At 41.0% G+C, this 20,340-nt stretch overlaps 1 protein-coding gene across 1 annotated transcript; it reads left to right on the top strand.

Annotated features, from left to right (window-relative positions):
* Positions 1-234: 234 nt before the first annotated feature.
* Positions 235-4,094, top strand: EFCAB2 (EF-hand calcium binding domain 2). Its single transcript, XM_042818434.1, has 5 exons — positions 235-252; positions 749-828; positions 2,453-2,495; positions 2,590-2,656; positions 3,429-4,094. Exons 1-5 carry the CDS (start codon positions 235-237, stop codon positions 3,557-3,559), a joined length of 339 nt encoding a protein of 112 aa, XP_042674368.1. The 3' UTR covers positions 3,560-4,094.
* The last annotated feature ends 16,246 nt before the right edge of the window (positions 4,095-20,340 follow it).

The following is a 20,340-nucleotide window of genomic DNA, read 5'->3' on the forward strand; positions in this document are numbered from 1 at the left end:
TTCTCTGGACCTTCTCTTTGTGACTCTCTGGCTACAGAACTTATGGAGGCAATAAATTCCATCCTTGAGATGTGCTAGACAGGGTCTGTGTCCAAATTAGCACATTAAATGTGCCAGAAATATCCTTAGGAACTGAAGCCAGCTGGCACAGAGCAGCCCATGTTTATGATAGTAAATGTTTTATGCTAGGTGGCTGTACTAAATGGCTGCTGGGGAGAAGTGCCCACAGACCCAATGCCCAAACTGGACCTGGTAGCTGTTGGGCAAAAGTTTTTGATGGCATAGGCCAAAACCACGCTGGGGAATGTGGTGACAGTGTGCTGTGACGGATGATCATGTTGCACATCCTGGGGATGCTCCAGGTCATACCTGCCTTCACTAATATAATTGTGGTCTGAATTTTAAAACCACTGCTGAGTTATTGTGGGAGATCAGTTAGGTGTCCAGTTCTGCTGCCTAAATGGCTTCTAAGCACAAGAGGGCAATATTGAGTTGTTGAAAGTTTCTGAAGTAGCAGGCATATGTTTTGTCTGGGAGATTATTTCTTCCTTGAATTCTATTTGAGCAGAAGTATTTCATGCGTATGTTATGGTGCCATGTGACATTAACTTCACACATAAACTTTATATAAATACTCAAAAGTCTAAATCTGTAATTATTGTAGGGCTCACCTGACCTCAATTTTCTGATTGTTCTATTAGTTTGCTAATGATTCATATAACCTACCATGCTTAAGTCTTATTTTTAGGTAGAAGAAGAACCACCAACTGGATATGTTCATCTAGAAAAACTTCTTCCAGTGATGACAAAAGTATTACTGGACAGAAGGTAATGTAAACTGGGTCTTTAGTTTACTCCATGGTTGATTCTGAATGAATTTATCTGCAGTAATTTTATTTAACTCAAAGGAATACAGATTTTTTTTTTTTTTAAATTAGGTTAGGTAGTGAGACTTTTAGTTCATAATGATATGGTCTACATAAAATTGTGTTATTATTTGCACCAGTAGTCCATCAGCTTATAATAATGAATTGTGGTAACATTGTATTTTTAACGTGAATCAGAGTGAATCAGAATTTGCTATTTCAACTCTGAAAATATTTTATATACAAATAAGGTCACAGCCATTACTTTATCTGAGTTACAGTTGCTTGAGAAGCATGGTCTGTGAAAGTGTATTTTAATAAGTTGTATAAATCAGCTTCACGTTCATGTCTCAAAGTGACTGCCAGGTATTGTTGAATATACACAACCAGCACTCTGCTGATCTAAAATATTTGCTGATCTACAAGTCTGGAAAAAGAGTGCTGTTCATTATTGAAAGGTACATACAAATCTTTGGATGTACACAGGAACTTGTGCTATTTTGATATTTTGCACAAAAAGTAGTCTTAACTATAGGGAGTTTATCTTTTTAAAGGCAGTAACCAGGGGTTTAGTCTTGCCCAAAACTCAGAAGCTATTTTGTACATGGAGCTCTTTTGGTGCTCTACACATGAAATAGCTATGGGATTTCCCTCAAATGTCTCACAGCATCCTGCAGTATGGGGCACTCCCTGAGGCTGTGTTGAGTCCTTGTGCCTGTGCCTGGACAGGGACCAATCAATGATGTTTGGTTCCAGCATGCTGGCACGAGTGCATTGCCTTCCCAGTCTTCTGCACTTCTGCACCTTTGCCTTCTCTGGCCTTCATGGCCTGTTTCTGGGTTAACACTGATCTTCAACACTTCACAAAGCAATGCCTTGCTGCCCCAGGCTCTCTCCTCCTTCTCCTCCACCCCATCGACACAAACACACACACAAGAACACACATTTTTCCTGGCTAGCTCAGGCTTGTCGAGACTCACGTTTATCTTCTAATGCCGTGTCTATAGTTCACTTTATCCAAGGGCACTTGAGATCTGAATCATAAAGAACAATTTGGTTTTTAGATAGTAAAAGAGTGAAGTGAGTCTGGATGAAACAGCCAAGCATTTTAAAATGAAAGCTGTGAAATCAGGTGCACAATTGGCACACACATACACCCAGTGCTGTGCTCTGTGGAACTGTTGCCTGTTGTCAGCTCAATAGACTGTCAAAGTCCCACTAGGTGATCTGTTGCTTAGCTACCAGCCTACCTGGACAAAACTTTGTTTTCTTGGTTTGGCAATTTTCTGTTCCCTGCATTTGCTATGTGGAGTGATTCAGCAACTATTGATTCCTAGTAACTCACTCAGCCTGCTCAGACATGCAAAAGCAACTCATTTGGCTTCTTAGCACAAAGAGAATGAAACAGGAATACAATGAAAGACACAGGGTGAAGATATGGAAAGTTCCATAAAGTCAAACTGGACTTAAATGTTTAATAGACAAACTAGGAAATAGGTTTTTCCTTTCTACTACTCATATTTTATTATTTCAGAATGATATAGCAGCCTTACAAACTTAACTCTTTTCTGATTCAATGGTTTCAGCTACAGGCCTATTCCAGAAGATGTTCTTCTACATGCGTTTGAGGTCTGTAACTAAATATTCAGGTACCTAATTGCTGGGGAAAAAGTAGCTGATGTAGTATGATGAAAACGCAACAGTTTATCCCTTTTATTTAAAGGCTTTAGATGAGAATAAAAGTGGATACATTACTAAAGAGGATCTGGTGAAACATATGACTGAAGAAGGTAATATGATTTTTATAATATCACTGTTTATGTACATAAACATGTGTATATGGCACCTTGCACTCCTAATTCTTGAAGCCGAAACTTGCAGGAGTAGGTACGCCATCTTCATGCAATCCTGTTGCCTTCATGAGTGTGTGTATAGAGTGGAACATTTCCCTGGTGAATAATGCAGGGAATGAACATGTATCTGCCTTTTTGCAGATATTATAAGATCTTATAGAGTCATATATAGTCTTGTGAATATTTTGTGATTCCATGCACACTTTTGTGCTTCCTAAGGATGTGACTTCTTTTATTCCTCCCTCTAAAACCTCAGTTTAGATTTTGAAACGTTTCAGGCAATTTCAGTGCTCAGTCATTCCTGCATTATCTTGATCTTATTCTAGTGCCCTTTGCAAACAAAGATTCAAAGACCAGATTTAAGTTGCATATCATGTAATTTTCAATATCCCTTGAAGAGCCTGCTTTTCTTGCATGGCTGATTCATGCCTGCCTGCCTCAAGTACAAAATGACAAGCATGTCTTGTGCAAGACTGGGTGTTTTGGAGCTTGTGAATTAAATGTGAATCAAAAGATCCAAGCCCTCTGTCTTTTTTTAAACTAGCTGGCTTGGCTTGCAGGACTTCTGCATTTGCAGAAGTGAAGGAACTGGATTCTTTTTTCTGCACATAAACACGGAAAAAATATCCTTGCAGGAAAGAAATGGTAATTTGTAAGCCCTGAAAAGAATAATTACCAAGACAAAGTGTTACTTTCCTTTCTTTTTCAGGTGAACCGTTTACTGAGGAAGAAATGGAAGAGATGCTCTCCAGTGCTCTAGATCCAGAAACAAATGCAGTTCATTACAGAGACTACATTCCAATGATGATAGTAGATGAAACTGATAATCTTCCACAGTAGACTCTGAGGTGCCTTTTGGTAACAGCAATGTAGCTTAGCAGTTGGTTGAAATTCCAAGTATAACAAAACACAGTGTGTGACCTTGTGCTTATAATTAAATTCAAATCTGTGTAGTTATATTTCCTTGGAGTCTGTCTATATATTCAAATCTATTCACACTTGGAAAAGGAGTTCTTGACAGAAATAGTATGTAAGATCTGGAAAAGAAATCATGGAATTTGGTTTGAAAAATAACAGAAAAATAATGGAGTCCAGAAATGACTTTGCAATTGCTGCTGCAAAAGTGATGGAAAAGTGAGACTGGAAAAACAGATGATAAGTAGGTGAGTATTTTAATTCAACTTGAATAGTGAGGGCATGCTACTATGATAAAGCTTTTGTATTTAAATGCAATCCCTGTTTGTGTTTAACAAATGAGGCATTGATTGCTACATTTGAAATATTACAGGCAAATTAAATTTTCTGCAGTTTGTAGGTCTTACCAAATGCACTTGCATTTTGTTCACCATAGGCAATTAAACTGGACCAGTTAGTCCCATTGTGTGTTACTTATCCACTGGCATACAGTGCTTTGCTTCTATTTTAAACATGTAGTTAACCCTCAAACCATCACTAGATCACACTTTCAAACAAAATAATACTTGAGAACATTTCTGTTACTATATGCAACAAACAGACCTGTTTCACAATCAGTTTGAAAATCAGGAGCTTGAATTGTTAAAAATTTGGGAACATAGGACTGGAATTTAATTTTCATAAATGGATAAAGAATCATCATTTGAAAGATGTTAGTGTAGAATATTTTTTCTCCAGTGCTTTTCCTGGAAGATGGCTGCAGACCTCACTGCTCTTCTTTAGCATTTTCTTGATTGTTACTGTACTGTTGTCCTTTAACGTGACTTTCACTTCTTTCCCCTTGAATTCCTTCTGTGTACTTTGTGTTCTAACAACTGATGAGCATTTGCTGCAGAAGTTCTTAGCTTTTTGGAGAAGATCTGTGGTCTGGTCCCCTAGGGCAGCATCTTGCGCTTTGTGCTCCACACCTTCTGCCCCATTTCTGTTCTTCTAATTTGTCATGTTTATCACTCCTGCATATACTCTGTATCCCAATTCTGTGTCGTCAGACTTCATCAGCTGATAAAAGCTGGGGGAAACTGACACAAACATCTTCTCCCCTTTATACTCTTCTTGTGGCAGAGCTGAGAACAAGGCAATGGAGTCTTCATTTTTTGTCTTTTGTTCTATCCTTGTGAGCTAGAAACTCAGGGTTCTCAGACATGAGCAAGAGAGCTGCTATGCTTCATAAGGAAGAGATTAGCTTAATTCAGTGTGGTGATGGCAATCGGAAAGAGAATCTTTAAATTCTCTTTGTATTTCTGTATCCTGAGTTGTATTCCACTGACCTCTTCTTAAACAGTATGACAGCAGAGTGTTAATACAAGTAAACATTTGCCTAGATCTTAGCTTTATTTCCGTAGTGGGAATCACTATGGCACTATGCAATACACTCTTGTTAATATATTTACTATGTATTTCATTTCTTTCTTAGTAAGAATTAAAAACAAAGGTAATCACAGGGTTATAATGTATGAAGACTTTTAAAGATGAAAGTAAGAGCAGCAAAGATCCATTAAAAAAAATTAGTCTTTGTTAATCTCCCTTTGGAAGCTGCAGTTATTTTCCCTAGGTGAATCCTTCTTCCATTTGATACATGTTGTTTTGTACTAGATCTCTAACACAGCTGGCATGAATACAAGTTTCATTCATATTCTGCAGTCTGGGAGACACTGTCAGCCTCATCTTAGATGTCAGCAGAAAGATGCTCATTTCAGGATTTCAGGACATGATTTTGTAGCTCACAGTGCTGCAGAGAGCACAACTTGTGTCTGGTGGTGCTACCCCAGAGGCCACCTCAACTACAGCTACATCAAATCAGAATGCCCATGTGCAACACAGTTACAATTTCTAGCAAAGACAGGATCCTAACATATGTCCTTTGATGATGTATATGTAACTTTTATCATACAATCTCAAGTGCAAAGGAAGTGGGTACTCCTTTGGTCTTTTTGAAGGGTATTACTCCTCCAAAAATATAATGCGTAAGTACAGCAAATAGAAGCAAATTGCAGTCTTGACTTTGAGCATAAGCAACCAAATTCAATGACCTGCAGTTTCTAAACTGTAGATGAAGAAAGGGTCAAAAAACAGTCTCAATCTCTGTAAGGTCCTAAGAGCAGAGCACTTCCTGTCAGCTAGGATCACCTAGCCTGATTGACTTGTAGAGGAGCTGCCCCATGGGTTCCCTGGAGAGTAGCCAATTTGTATTAATTCCTCCATTGCACTTGTCTTCAATGCTGTCCCAGCCCAGGCTGTGCCCAGCTGCTCCCCATAGTAATGCTGGGCTGCCTGAAAGTCACAGGTTGGACTCTCTGTGCATCCTGGGGATGAGCAGGTTCCTGTACCCTAGGGACTGCTGGTCAGAGAGAGGCTAAGGGAACCATTTTGCTCTCACTAAATGAACAATTTGTTTTTAAATTTTAAATTCAGGGAGAGAAATTCATCCTCATCTTTGAGGTAGACAAATGTAACTTCATGCTGCTGAGTGGTTGTGAGCTATCTCTTGCTACACGTCTGCCTGTTTGTGCTGGCTGTTTTCCCTCTTCCCTTAAGATCAGGAACCAGGATAGAGGAGTGGATTGTGCCAGGAAGCCTCTAGGGAGAAACCAGCCTAGCACGTGGACTAGATCCACAGAAGGAAGTAGTAGAGCCAAAGCTTTGCAGCAACTGAGGAAGTCAGAGGCTTTTTGACCTAATTGTGGGAGGGAAGGGGAACTCATTGGATATGGAAAAGAAGTAGAGAAGAGCAAGAAGAAATCAAAGAAGTAAATGCTGGAAACCATCTACAAATACAACTGAATCAGCAGGCTGTTTACACCACTGCTACAAGTTACAAACTGGACAGGATCCTGCTTGTTCAAAACATGAAGTAGGTTCAGCTGTGTCAGAGCAGATCTTGTATATAGGGAGACCTTCTGCCTAGTCTTACTGATAGTGCAGAGGAACTCTTCTAGAAGTTGAACTGATTGGAGTCCAGCTGCTTGTATTCCGGGTAGTATATTGTTTCTCATGTTTCCATCATCAGCTTCATAGCTGTTTGTTTGCAGTGCTTTTTTTCTGCTCGCAGCAGAGGGCTTCAACATTCTCTCGCTGTAATATATACCAGGATGGTATTTGGAGTTAGGGACTGAGAGATGCAGCAAATAGCTGTTGTCCGAAAACATGCTTCCCCTTCCACATCTGGGTCTGGTAGGGGAGAAGATGAGGGCAAGGGACAGAGAAAGCTTTTTTACTCTGAGGACACACAGATAGTGGAACAAGCTGCCCAGGGAGGGTACGTAGTCTCTATCTGTGGATGTTTTTAAGATTGAAAAGTACAAAGCCCTGAGCACCCCAGTCTGATTGCAGAGCTGACCCTGCGTTGAACAGGGGTCGGACAAGGGACCTCGTGAAGTCCCTTCCAACCTGAATTGTGACACGATCTTATAATCTGTGGAGCCATTTGTCAGATTCTTCTAATTAAATATGGGTTGTTGTCATGGATGAGTCCCTTCTGAGAGGAGTAGAGAGCCTGATATGCTGACCAATCTTGACCCATGGGGAGATCTGCTGCCTTTTGCTCTCCTTCACACAGCTAATGCCTTACTGCTTGTCTGGCAACAATTATTAAGACAGTATCAGCTGCTGATCTCAGGGTGTCATTTATGACTAGATTTGTTGCCCCTGAAATCAACACTGGCAAAACTTGTCAATAGTAAGAAGAAGGACTGAGGTGTTTAGTTTCAGGGCAAGCTTGGCTGGGAGTGCTGGAGGCCAGCCAGGGCTGGGGCTGGAAAGGGGAAGCTATGATTTTTTTTTTTAAGTTCTGTAACATACTGTTACATTGTGTAAGTGTCTCAATAGTAAAGCATCAACTGTGATTGTACCTCTTGGAGGTATTGGGTAAGTCATATAATTTGTCCCTAGCTGAACTTTCCATCTATAAAGTCAGAGTAATTACAGAGGACATGGAATACCTATTTTATCTACCTGAACTGTCAACTTTTTGTATCACTAACTCTGATGTTTGTGCAATGTCTGTTACTGTGATGTTTTGATCAGAATCAGTGCCTACAAACTTCTCTGCCATATCACAAAGTTCTCAGCCTTCAGGCCTTTTGTTTCAGACCGTACACTCGGGTCACAACTTTTAAACAGGTCACTGTGCAGCAAGTATGTTTGTTTTCATTGAACACAGCACTGTTTCATAGTGCCTCATGCTGTGATAGGCTTGATTGTAAAAGTAACTGTTGAAACATTTGGTCTTACTGTTGGAGGAGTTTTGGGCAACATCAGTATGAGGTAAGGGAACTAGGCTGATTTAAAAGCTAAAGAAAGATGTAAGTTGAAACAAAGCAGATTCTCCTGTTTAACCCATCTAGAATTGTGGGGCTATTATTTGGCTTAATATAGTTCTGGAAGCCAAGAAAATGTTATTCATCATGCTTAAAAGATTGATCACAGTATTTATATCCTGAGGCCTGAATCCTGAAGTCCTTATTCAGACAGAACTCCCTTTGATTTCAAAGGGAGTTCTGTCTGAAGAAGAGCTTCAGAAATAGTGATGTACTGGCTCACAAGGCACTGTAAAACCCTTTTAGTCTCTGTAAAAGAAGTCTCATCTGTGGAAGATCTAACAGATATACAATCAGCATGCAAGTTGTATCACTGAAATGACCATAAAATCATGGGAGTGGGTAGTTAATTCTCATCTGTATTAATGTAAACAAGATTCAGCAAGTCAGGAGACAGAGCTTTCCCATATTTTTCAGACTACAGAAGGTCAAATGGAGGGATGCTACTGCTACTGGAGGCTTAAAGTTACTTTTTCCTGCCATTATTTTGGAAACGCTGCAGCCGTAAGAACACACACATATTGTTTCTGTGACTTCATATATTAAAGAATTTCTTTTATTCTAGACAGTAATTATTCCTTTCAGAAACTGTTTTAGAACAGGCCCTCCTGTTCGAAATACCTGCCCTAACGATAGCATGAAAGGAGGCAATATGAAATAAGGTTCACAGAATCACGGAAACACCAAGGTTGGAAAAGGCCTAAAGATCATCCAGTCCAACCATCCACCTATCACCAATAGTTCTCACTAAAAGTTCTTAAATTCCAAAAATTCTTTCAAGCTGAGGAAAGACTTGTATTATTTCCTGCCAAAAGCAGTCTCTTTCCTGTCAAGGTAGCAGTATCCTTCAATGCTGAATGAGCCCTAAGCTTCATGCTAAGGTTTGTAGCCATAACTTCCCCTGGAGACCAGCCTTGTGATTAACATAACTTGAGTGGAGTTCTCAGGCTCCCAGAGATGGAATCTTAGAATGGACCTGCAGCATTTAAAGCTGTCTGAGGTCTCTGATGTTTGCAAGTTGCCCAAGTTTTATGCATTACGGTAGTTTAAGTTTTACAGAGATGGAATACTAAGGATGTGGTAGAATCCAGGTGGAAGCTAGTAGCAAAGGCTGAATTTTAGCTTCATTTTAATTTGTAGAAGCACGCTGAGGAAAAAATAATCGGTTCCTGTTTGCGCAATGAAGCTGCACTTAATGTTGCAGAGACGAAACTGAGAAACCCAGTTATTGCCTTGAGAAGCAATGTCATTTTCAGTGCCTCCCTCCCCCCCCTCCAACTGAGAGTTGCACTAAAATTCAGCTCAAATTTGATTGAAAGTTGAGAACCTATCTCCAGTTCTTTAGGCTTCATCAAACTCTCAGAGTTTAAGCTAGATGCAGTGTTTTACTGTCAACTGATGAGACTGTCAGGGAAAAACTACCTGACAAAGTTTTATGACTGGTGGGAAGATGAACACTAAAAATAGAGGGCTTTGCCTCCTCCAGAGGGAGGGAGGGAGGGAAGGAGAGAGGGAGGAAGGGAAGGAGAGAGAGAGAGCAAGCTGTCCTGCTCCACCAGTCAGAGGACATTGCAAGACGTAGCTGCTCAAGATAGCTTTCATTTGATTTACAGAGGCTGTCTTGATTCTGAGGTTTAGTTGTTTGAATGCATTTTGTTTTTATTGAGAGTTTCCCCTGGTGCATCCTCATCTAGAGGCAGAATGCATTGCTACTCTCTTCCTCCTTTTCTATTACAGAAGCACTATGAAGCTCAGATTGGGAGTAGCTTCATGACAGTGTGTGCTCTAACAACAAATGGTATCTGATTTAAGAACACATAAAATGCAAGGTAGAGTAGGGTGTTGATAAAACCACGTACATACTCTTTTTCTGTAGTTCTATCATTTTATTTAATTGTGGTTGCTTACAATTTCTATTAACAAGTTATGAGTTTCCTCTGTTGCTCCTTTACCTAGACAGGTTTGTTTTTGATGTGACACATAGTACATATACTGATAGCATCTACAAAAATGTGCTGAAAACAGATATAAGGAACTGTTCATAGCACATAACCATTGCTTTTACACCAAGTGAAGGCCGAGGTTGTTCCTCTTCGTTTCCTACTGCAACATTTGTGTTTTCACAGGACTCTTCTGGTCCATTTGGGTAGAACTGAGACCATAAAGAAAGGGGACACGTGGAAATATGTTATTTGGTTTTTTTTCTTCGCATAAATGACTGAAACATTGCTGTTTCTTATATAAATAACTGAAACTTTATTTTTCTTTGTACCTTCTCAAACAAGAAGAGATACGCTGCCTTCTGGCAAAGTATTGTATCATAAAGTTGCAATTTCTCGATCTCCACTAGTAGTTCTCTCTGAAGAAGCAAAGGCTTTACAGCTATAGAGTCACAATGGGGAAATGATGAATAATAATTCTGGACATTTTGAGAAAAATGTAGAAGTTGGAAAAAGATCTACAGTGGATATGTTGAACCTTTACTTCTTTTACATGCAGAGTTTACTCCCAGCAGAGCTGTTATCAATCACAGTTTACAAAGAGATGAGCTCAGGAAAAATATTTAAATTCAGAGAACAAGTTCTTCATACACAAATCAAGATGGGGAGTAATGTCCAATTAAGTGACAAGAACTTGTAGAAAAAGATCTGTGCAAAATGGGAAGAACCAACATCTACGTTCAAAGTCAGGCATGCAGAGCAACAGTGCCTTCCTGGCCTACTGTTGCATCCTTTTAGATATGAGTAGCCATGGAAATGTCAGTAAAAGGAATGAGTCTGTAAGGAAATTCAGATAAGAGGGGAAAAATGTTAGCTGGAGAACTCTTCAGGGGCGAAAATATATGTATTACTCTGTCCACAGACATTTATTGTACAAACAATTTTTTATTTTATTTTACAAAATATGTTGTCACTGACATCTATGAGAAACTGTCTGGGTTAAAGAATTTGTAATATCTCTTACAGTGTTGCCACGTTTTTTGTTTTTGGTTTTAGAACTTACAGTCAAACTTGCAATCAGTTCTCATTTAGGTAAGAAAAAAGAAATAATCTGCCTTCCTCACTTCTGGTAATAGCTTACAAAATAGTAAGAACAATCTGAAAGCAAGTAGCACTGGAGGGCTACAGTGTGCCTTTCCAATCACAGTTAATGTGTGTCATATTGACATTTGTTGGAAGCCAAATTCTTATTTCTGCTATTCAAACATGATTCACATTTCCATAATCAGTGAGGTGTATGAGGTATATCATCAGAAAAGGCAGATGAACAGTGATGGGGAAAAGACAGGTGTCTACACACACTCACATACAGCTTGCCTGGCCTTTTGAACAGCTGGCAGAGAACCAGATCTATGAATCAGCCAATGAATGTATATCAAGAAGCATGAGAAGAAACAATGCATTCATCACTGCTAAAATTTAACTTTGTAACTTACCTTTCGGCAATGAAAATTCATAACAAGGATAATAAAAAGGGCAACAGAGGAACATTCTTCTCCTTTCTTTATTGGAATAAGTTGCTGTTTGTCCAGCACTTATGTGCACTGAGCTGAGACCATTGACTTCACTTTCCTTTTGTTATGCTAGATATAGACCATAAGGTAGAAAGTTGTGCACTAAAAGTCTGTTCTGTTGATGAAATCTTCAAGCCTTACAATAGTTGTTTCAAACAACAGATAAGATTCTGCTTGCATGACATTTTTCAGGTAGCAGGTGGATTAAATGACTTTGTTCAGAAATGGCCATCGTTGATCGCAGCTGATCAAGGAAAGCAGATTTCTGGAGACAAATTCTCTACCAGAGGAACAACAGGGCAGTATGGTTAACCTGCCAAATTTCATGATATTGTGTACATCTCTCTCTCCACTGCCATGAAAACCTCAGCTTTTGGTACTTCTGTTTTTTGGCTTTGCCTGTCCTGATTGCTGTGATGTTCCAGACCCATGCAATTAGCAAACTAGCAATGCAAACTGGTGTCTCAGCATATCTGATCTGTATCACACTGGTTCAATTCAAAGGACATTGTTATTTCCTATACTGAAAGAGCAAGGAGCAAGCTGTGCCTTCTTCAGCAGGTACGTGTTTGGGTCAAAAGCTCACATGCATGCACATACCTTTGACTGCCATCTTCCTCCTGGACAAAATGCCACACTCTGCAGGAGTTCTGGTGGCGTCAACAGCATACTTTGGATGCCTGCTAATTACAAAAGTCTGTAGAGCCGCCACGCACTGCTACATACATAGATTAGAAATAGTTTCTACTTTTACAGAACAGTCCTTCAATTACTCATTAATTGGGGCTTTGTGTTCCATTTTCTTGGTAAGGTCTGTGTTTGCTAATCCAGGGGTCAAAGAAAGTTACTTCCTTGTAAGCAGAGTTCCTTAGGACAGATCCTTCATATTTATTCCTCTTACTGACATTTTTAAGACCCTAAAAAGAAAATGAGTCTGAAAGATGCCCTTTCTTGCTACAGATGTGATGTCAAAGTGCACCTGCAAACAAGTGGTATTAAAATGTCATGTCCTGGCCCTAGCTTTTTGGCAATTATCATGAATTAGAAAATGAAGACCTATTTAAAAGAAAGCAACTACATACCTGCTTGGTGATGGCATTCAGAAGAATTTTTCAGAAGACTTCTGTTCCAGAAAAAAAAAAAATCTTTGTGATTGTGATGTGTGCAAGTGATCCTTATTTGTGAAGACAAGAGTGGTAAGGCTCTTGAGTTTTAAGGATTGCTGTTAACACTATTCCACGTAACCAAAGCTCAGAGAGAATGTGTCTGAGAGAGAACTGTCTTGAATATATAGGGTTTTGAGTGTGCTTAGTTGACTTCTATTATGTGGCCCATTAAAAAAACATCTCTTTGGCCCATTTGCACAAAGGAGTGTGAGTGGACCATTATTCAAGATTGGTTTACAGAATCATCATCTGTAGTGCTTAAAATTAAGAGATGTGTAAAATAATGACTGTACTTATCTGTGATGATTTTTTGTTTCACTTCTGAAAGTTTTAATATCTCCTTAGTGAATCTGAATATGACTGTAGTGCCTAATTAACCCCAATTTTGTTTCATTAGTATGCTATAGACAAAAAAAGAGAATTAGGTGTCTAGGCAGGTGTGCACTCCTTAATAGTAAACAGTTCAACTTAGGAGAAGAAATATGTCTTTTTATTTCAGCACTGAAAATGGTAAATACAGAAATGCACAAGGAAACACACACACCTTTTGCCAGGTTTCTGAGTGCCATCAGGACCTTCCCTTGGAGAAGCCTACAAGCTTGTAGCCTTATTTCCATTGCGATTGTTTGTACGTTGTTATTTGTGTGGCAATTAGTAGTTCTGAAGTTGCCATATGGGCCTGGCTGCCCATCCTTTTCCAGATTGAATCAAACAGCAGGACAGTTTCAATGTTAGTAATTTTGGCAATACTTCTTCCAGGCCCTCTGGAGCCTTCTTCATTCTTTTTAGCAATGAAAATATTTTCTTCCTGATAACTACATCATCTTGAAGCCCAAATACAGTGAAGGTTCCCTAAACAAAACATCCTTGCATATATTCCTTCCCAGAGATCCTTACATCTACTATCAAAATCACTCTAAGAGGCAGAATGCAGCTTTTCCTAGAAAAACAACAACAACAACAACAACAACAAAAAAACACCAGAAATGTTATGCTCTTCCTTTTTCTGATTAAAAGCTTGTTATGCTCCAGAAATGCTCCATTTCTCCTGACATATTCCACTCACTGGTACTAGTTCATTCATTTAATTGTATGTAAACAGCCTGGAAAGTTGAGAGGCTTACAGCATCTCCTCCACCTAGCAAAGATACAGTTGTCATATACTCACAAGTGAATAACAATGCAGCAAACATCCGCCTCCCACTGGCAACAAGAACATGGATCCATACAAAATCACCTGGGCCTCTGGGACCCAAAGGCATCCTGTCCTCCAGCTGCCTCCCCAGCTCTGCTCTGATACTGCTAGAGAATAATGAAGCCCCAGCTGTTCCCAGCAGTGCACGATGCCCTTCCATGCATGCTCACAGACACAGAATCTTACAGCTCCAGGGCACAGATTCCAACTCTGCCCAACCAAAAGCCTGTTTCACTTTGCAGTCTCATTATGGAAGTAACTATGTGGACTCATTGGCACGTAAAGCTTCTAAATAAGCATTACAATTATGACACCTGGTCCTTACCTAGCAATGTTCATCCTGGAATATTGCTCTGTATTTTCAGAAGAGAACAGCCTTGGGTGTCCCTGCATCATTTTGTACTGAATACCTCACTGACATTCAAAACTTTTTGGTCATTCTCTGGCACTGTGACTTTAGGAATTCCTGCAGCATTAACCACTATCCAGACCCTCACTTTGCCTGTGCTAGGAGGTTTGGACAAAATTATTTATTTTAAATTGATGTAGTACATCAGTGCAGGTCAGATATTGTGCGATGAAGACACCAATGAGACTTAACATTGGTTAAAATGGCCCATTTGACTAATTGCTTGGGTGAACATTTCTTTAACATGGACAAGTGAAATAACCAAATTAAAGAGATTTTAAATACTCTGAAGAACTTTCTATGCATAAAAGACATCCAGATGAGTCAGAAGTGAGATAAATCTCTGGGAAAGAGTGAATAAGGAGCAATGGGGCACTAGGGCAGACTAAGAGGATCTGCATCCTCTTCCACCAGCACAGTTGTTGGTTTTTTTTTTTTTTTTTTTTTTTGCCAAGCATTCATCTTTCTACACTGCAGTCATGACTGTTACATTAAATTGATCTTGTCAAACTAATGCAGCTTTATGTCTGAATGTTGCCACCAGCCTAAAACTGGCTCACTCTAGTTCAACTTGCACCTGCTTACACAGAAGTACAAGCTAAATGGACACAGGCTGAAGGACTACAAGGCAGCTTTAAATCAAAATAACCATCCAAGAAGGTCATACTGATTTTATTAAATCAGTTTAAACTTCTATTTATTTTAAATTGATAGAACTTTCACAAGTAGACAAGCCATCTCTAAAGAATGAAAGAACCCATTTCTATTAAACTTGGTAGCACAGTAAAATGTATTCCACCTTGCCAAAGCTTTCCAGCAAGTAGGAAAAATTGCCTGTCAGTTGCTGCCAGCCAGACTCAGAAACCATGTTTGTGTTGGTAGCTGCCAAGGTATGGGATTGTTTTCCTTCTGTCATGGTATTTGACAGAATAATTATTGCTCAGAAAAGAGCCATGTCATGAAAGCAGTGAGCAAGGACATGCTGCTGAGCACAGCTGCTCCTTGCTTGAGCTGCTTCCAGGGACAGAGCACAGCCTGGAGTACAGCCTGAGACTCCCTACAGCCTGTCTTGACACAGTGCAGCAATGCTTTAGCCAAGCCTGGGTATGCAGTCAGGCTGTGGAGCTTGGAGTCATCTACTCCACACTGACTTCTGTGCTCAGACAAAACCTGTTTTAACCTGAGTGAAGCTCTTTGCAGAGCAAACCAAGGTCACGAGGAGCACCAGCCTCATGGCGTCCCTCTGAGGAACAGGCATGCCTTACTATTATTCTGCACTGAACACTCGGACTTGTGCTCTCAAGTCTGAACATCCCTTGGTGAACAGATAGAAACACTGCAGTCCTCTGGGTCTAGTGATGAATCCCTTTGGACTCTACCAATGAGTAATTTGTGTAGTCAGAGCAGAGGAACATGGAAAAGCTACATGAAAATTCATTGTGGTGGACAAGAAAGGGCAAAGAGGGTGGCTCTGTACCTTTCTTAGGCACTAACTTGCATTCACAGAGATGCCAGCTGTAGCCATGGCTCTGCCTCTTCTGCTGCTAGCAAGATGAAGAGAGTGATGCAGAGATCAGCCTGTGACTTTCAAGGCAATAGGAAACCAGAAGCAGGTAACAAAGAGGTAAAGAGAAACGGCTGGCAGATGAGTCAGTCCATCATCATCCCTTTCCAGTTTCTCTTTAAAGAGTAAAATCAGCATGAAGTGTGCTATAGCAAAGAGAAAAATGAAACATTAAATTTTTTTGAAATCTGCGTGCTGTAAGGCTCACTTTTAATCCCAAACTCAGTGGTAAAGGAAATGTATGAAGTGTTTGAAAAAGTATTGAAAAAGAGTTTCAGATGAAAAACCTCATAGAACCTGGTGTGCCTACCGTCAGGAAAGTCTCAGGAACACACTGGGGTGAGACCTTTGTCTTTACTTATCATTTATATAATTCTCTGTTATTCAAGCGCTGATACATTCACCGCAGTTTTGCTGAGAGGCAGAAAAGAAATACCTGCTGCCTCTTATGCAGTGTTTCTTTTAAGGCATTTACATATTCAGTACTATGACAGGCTAGGGCCTGTGATGCCAGCTCTTTGTTGGTCTGTTCTGCTATAAATTATTCCTGCAGCAAGAAAGGATTTAACATAAAGATGTGGTGATATAAACACTGCAGTTTTTGTTTCCCAGGGCTGCCTGTTCACTTCACTGTGTTATCTCTGCTTACCTTTCTTCCACACCATCTGCACCGCTTGCCTGAGTCCCTGGCTCCTAGAGCAAAGGAAGCACATGCAGTATTTTTGTACATGCTTCCCTCCAACAACTACTTTGCCAGTTTTTTAACTTTGGCACATTTTGGTATATATTCCTCCTGGTAATAACATTATTTGTTAATACCATGAATGCCATCTTCTTTCTATCCAAAGAAGATCACTGAGTGATCTTTCAGAAGACACATTTTTCCTTGGCTCCTGAGACAGGAGAGTCTTTGAAGAATGTTTGGAAGGGCTCCTTTACCCCCTGAAATCTCCAGCCAGCCTTTGGCATTTAAGAAAGCACTGCTGGCATTGTGCTAGGGCAGAGTCTAGCAGCTCAGGATGCAACGGACCCCCTCTGCATGGCTCCTCTGGGCGAAGCAGCCAGCAGCCAGCTTCACTGGGGACTTTGGACACAGCCCACAGAAACAGGATGCAGCTACAGCATTATCTGGGAAGTGACTGCAACAAGCCCAGCACAGCAAGCAGCTGATAGCTGTTCAGAGTGCCTGCAGAGGCAACAAGAGTTGAGAAAAGGCTTACATCTTTTTCCTTTTAATACTGCGACTCTGTCTGGTTGTTACTTCAGTACTTTCCTGCTCCATTCTTGTTTTGTTTAAAAATTGGTATTGGTAGGGCTTGGTGCTTTGAGAGTCACAGGTACTCACTGTTGGTTTCATTTTTCAGACATGTCTTTAGTTCGGAGAATGCTGATTGTGTCTGAGTAACAGAAAATGGGATTCTGTCATCTTTCAGTATTTGAATTTATGAACTTGACAGAAATTGGCTGCAGACTTGTCACTGCAATGCATCCCACTGCATAGAATGACTGTAAACTTCTCCATGCAGTCCTGCTTTGTGAGTATATGTTTATGCATCCCTTATTACTTATGAAACATATCAATACTGTATTAATAAGTAGGCATTGATTTTCTACTGAGAACATAAAGATTTATAAAAGTAGGCAGTGCAGCATGGCAGAAACTATGAAAGAGGTTTCCAGAAAATCTATGAAATGCTTTATATTTGAAATATAGAAAAAAAAATCCATTCCAAATAAATCCAAATAGGAAAGTCTTTTGTGAGTAATAAATTTGTTTTCAGTATTGAGCAAAGGCAAGATTTAAGGGCACTTAATTTGCAACAGACTGTGAATCTTGGTCCAAATCTGAACACAAATGGCTTCCTTTTATATTATGGAGAGTTTCAAGGAAGCTCCCAGTGGACTGAGGGAACTACAGGCTAAACACCTGTGCAAGAACCCTGAGGCAAAAGGGCTAAGCTAAGCTAACAGGGAGACGTGCCCCTGTCAGGTAGACAATTAAGCATTCTGGTAGTGTTCAGAGTAAGGAAAAGCATTTAAAGTGTAGTGATGCAGATCTGTCGGTAACAGCAAGAAGTGGAAGTTGTAATAAGGACCATTTAGAGTGCCCTTTATCTGTTACATCTTCCAGAACTAGACACTGTAACAGGGCTCAAGATGTACATGCCTTCCAGTGTCAGAACCTCTTATGCTGACACACGAGGTAAGCCATACAGAGGAAATGCCCAGTCTTAATTCTCCATTGTATCATACTCAACAGTTGTCAAGAGCAAGTAGAAAAACACTCTCCAGCAGTCTGGCATATCCCAGGAGCATATAAAAGAGCATTACGCACAACATCAGAATTACAGCTGCAGTCCCTATGTCTGACATCCTCCCGTACTGCACGAATCCTTAAATCCTGCAGAATACATAAGCTGTGGATACGTGCTGCTGCTGTAAGAAAAGATAAAGGATTCAAAATGTTCTTAGCAGAGCTTTTCACTGAAATGATCCGATAGTTTGACAAGGAAATGGAAACAAGAACTGGAAAGATTTTTAGAAAATAAATGCGTTAAACTTGAGAAGTCCTGGTGGTTTTGTTTGTGGACCTCAGTAGTTAGCTATGTCTATTGATTCTTTGTCACTATTACTACAAATGCCTTCAATTCCCTCTGTCCCCAATGGCCTCCAAGTCATTAATATTCTTCTTTAAGCAAGTATCGGAGTTGTCATGCATTTCAAATCTCCCCAAGGAAGCTGTTTAAAATTTTAAATAAGACCTGATACTGAGACTTATTAGCACCAAACTTGGAAACAAATTTTCTGGGCAGGCGGTGATGACTCTTCAAGTTACAGTTGCTGTCACCTTTTGAATCCTGAGATTTATTATAAATGTGAGTATCTCAAAGAATTTATTTGATGCAACCAACATTTCCAGCTCTCATAAACTGCTGTTTATTGATAGAACTGGGCTTGTGCCAGAACCTCAGATTCGAGTGATGAAGCTGAACTTCTGGGTTACGTTCAGTTGCACCCACACAGCGTGATATATGCAGACAAAGTCCAAAGAAAAGCAGCAGTTGTAGCAGAACACAGCAAATGTTGCTGTATGATGAAGAAACCAGAAATTTGCATACTAGCTGAAAAACAGGTTATTATTAGAGCTTGTAATGTATAGCTTGAGATCAGAATCCATACTCAGTGCTTTGAAACTGGCTTTTGTCTGTACCTCTCAAGCAATGAATATATCCAGGGCTTTTGCTTCTGTTCGCCTACCTATAAATGTCTGAACAACCACATTTTTTTCAGTTTTGCATCTAGAATCAAGAACAAACACCGCTAGGTGGAGAACAAATCTAAAATTATTTGCATAGTCCTTCTCCATTAACCTACCACAATATCTTCCACAGCAACTGCTCCTGGATTTTTAAAATAAATGGCATTGTATCAGCCTGCACCTGGGATCACACAGCTGCTAAATCACCTAACTGAAGCTCAGCTGCCTGAATGAGAACAGATGTACGAAGGGAGGGCTCCTATGTGGGACGAGTACTGGAGACTGCAGCAGAAGAGAGAAGTTTGGGCACCACCAGAGCTTGCTCTGATGGCTGTTCTGAGCTGCTGGGCTGCCTGATGCTAAGGTGTGAAACCTGACTGCACAAGGAGCTGTCAGAGGAAACCTCATGAACTTCAACACGGGGGACCCCAAAGAAAGGGAGAAAGCATTGCACATCAGTGCTCCCCGGAGCAGGCATTAACTCAGAGAATGGGCGCTTGGTAGTTTCTTGCTGGAGCGATACTCAGGCTAGCACAAAATAACAAGAACTGCAGAGCTTTTAGCAGCAAAACGTCTTCAGTTAGAGAATTTGATGCATCTCTGCTCCCAGAAGTTCTCACACTTCAATAGAAGCCTTTTGTAACTGACTCAAACAACCACGAGCGCTGATAGCAGCCAGCAGGAAGCTGCTACGGCGGAGCCCGCCTCCGCCGCGCGCCGCCAACGGCCGCTCAACCGTCCTCGCGGCCGCGCTGCCGCTTGCCGCCAGCAGAGGGCGCCCGCCGCCCGCAAAAGGATGCGCCAGCCCCGCCCGACCCGCCGCCGCCCCAAAGCGCCCGCGCTGGGCTGCGGGGAAGCGGCCCCTCCGCCCCGCAGTGCCGTGTCCCCCGCCTCCAGCAGCCGCTACCGCCCGACAGGGACTGAGGAAAAGCGGACGCCGGGCCCGTGCAGGGCTCCGCCGCTCTCAAAGTTGTCTGCTCGCGGCTGCCCCGTGCCTCAGTGCGGGCACCGGCGCCTGGTGGGCGCGCAGCTGCCGAGGTGCGGGCTGTGACAGCGGCTGCTTGGTAGGAACAGGTCTGCTGAGAAACAAAGCAACCTGCCTGTTCGCCGCCAGAATCGCTGAGCGTGGAAAAGCAGAAGTTAGGCGCCCACGGGGCATCACACACCGCTCGGCGCGTCGAGCAGCGCGTTGGCATCCCGGTCACGTCTGCCTACGGAACGGA

Source organism: Centrocercus urophasianus, unplaced genomic scaffold (genome assembly GCF_019232065.1).
Source record: "Centrocercus urophasianus isolate 14NV4802_14NV808 unplaced genomic scaffold, USGS_Curo_1.0 seq_10, whole genome shotgun sequence".
Taxonomy (NCBI): domain Eukaryota; kingdom Metazoa; phylum Chordata; class Aves; order Galliformes; family Phasianidae; genus Centrocercus; species Centrocercus urophasianus.

What these genes read in the sequence shown, in the direction of transcription:
- EFCAB2 (XM_042818434.1), top strand. An exon ending in AAAGTATTACTGGACAGAAG is followed by an intron (nt 829 to 2,452) that starts GTAATGTAAACT and finishes CAATGGTTTCAG; the next exon opens with CTACAGGCCTATTCCAGAAG. An exon ending in TTCTTCTACATGCGTTTGAG is followed by an intron (nt 2,496 to 2,589) that starts GTCTGTAACTAA and finishes TTTTATTTAAAG; the next exon opens with GCTTTAGATGAGAATAAAAG.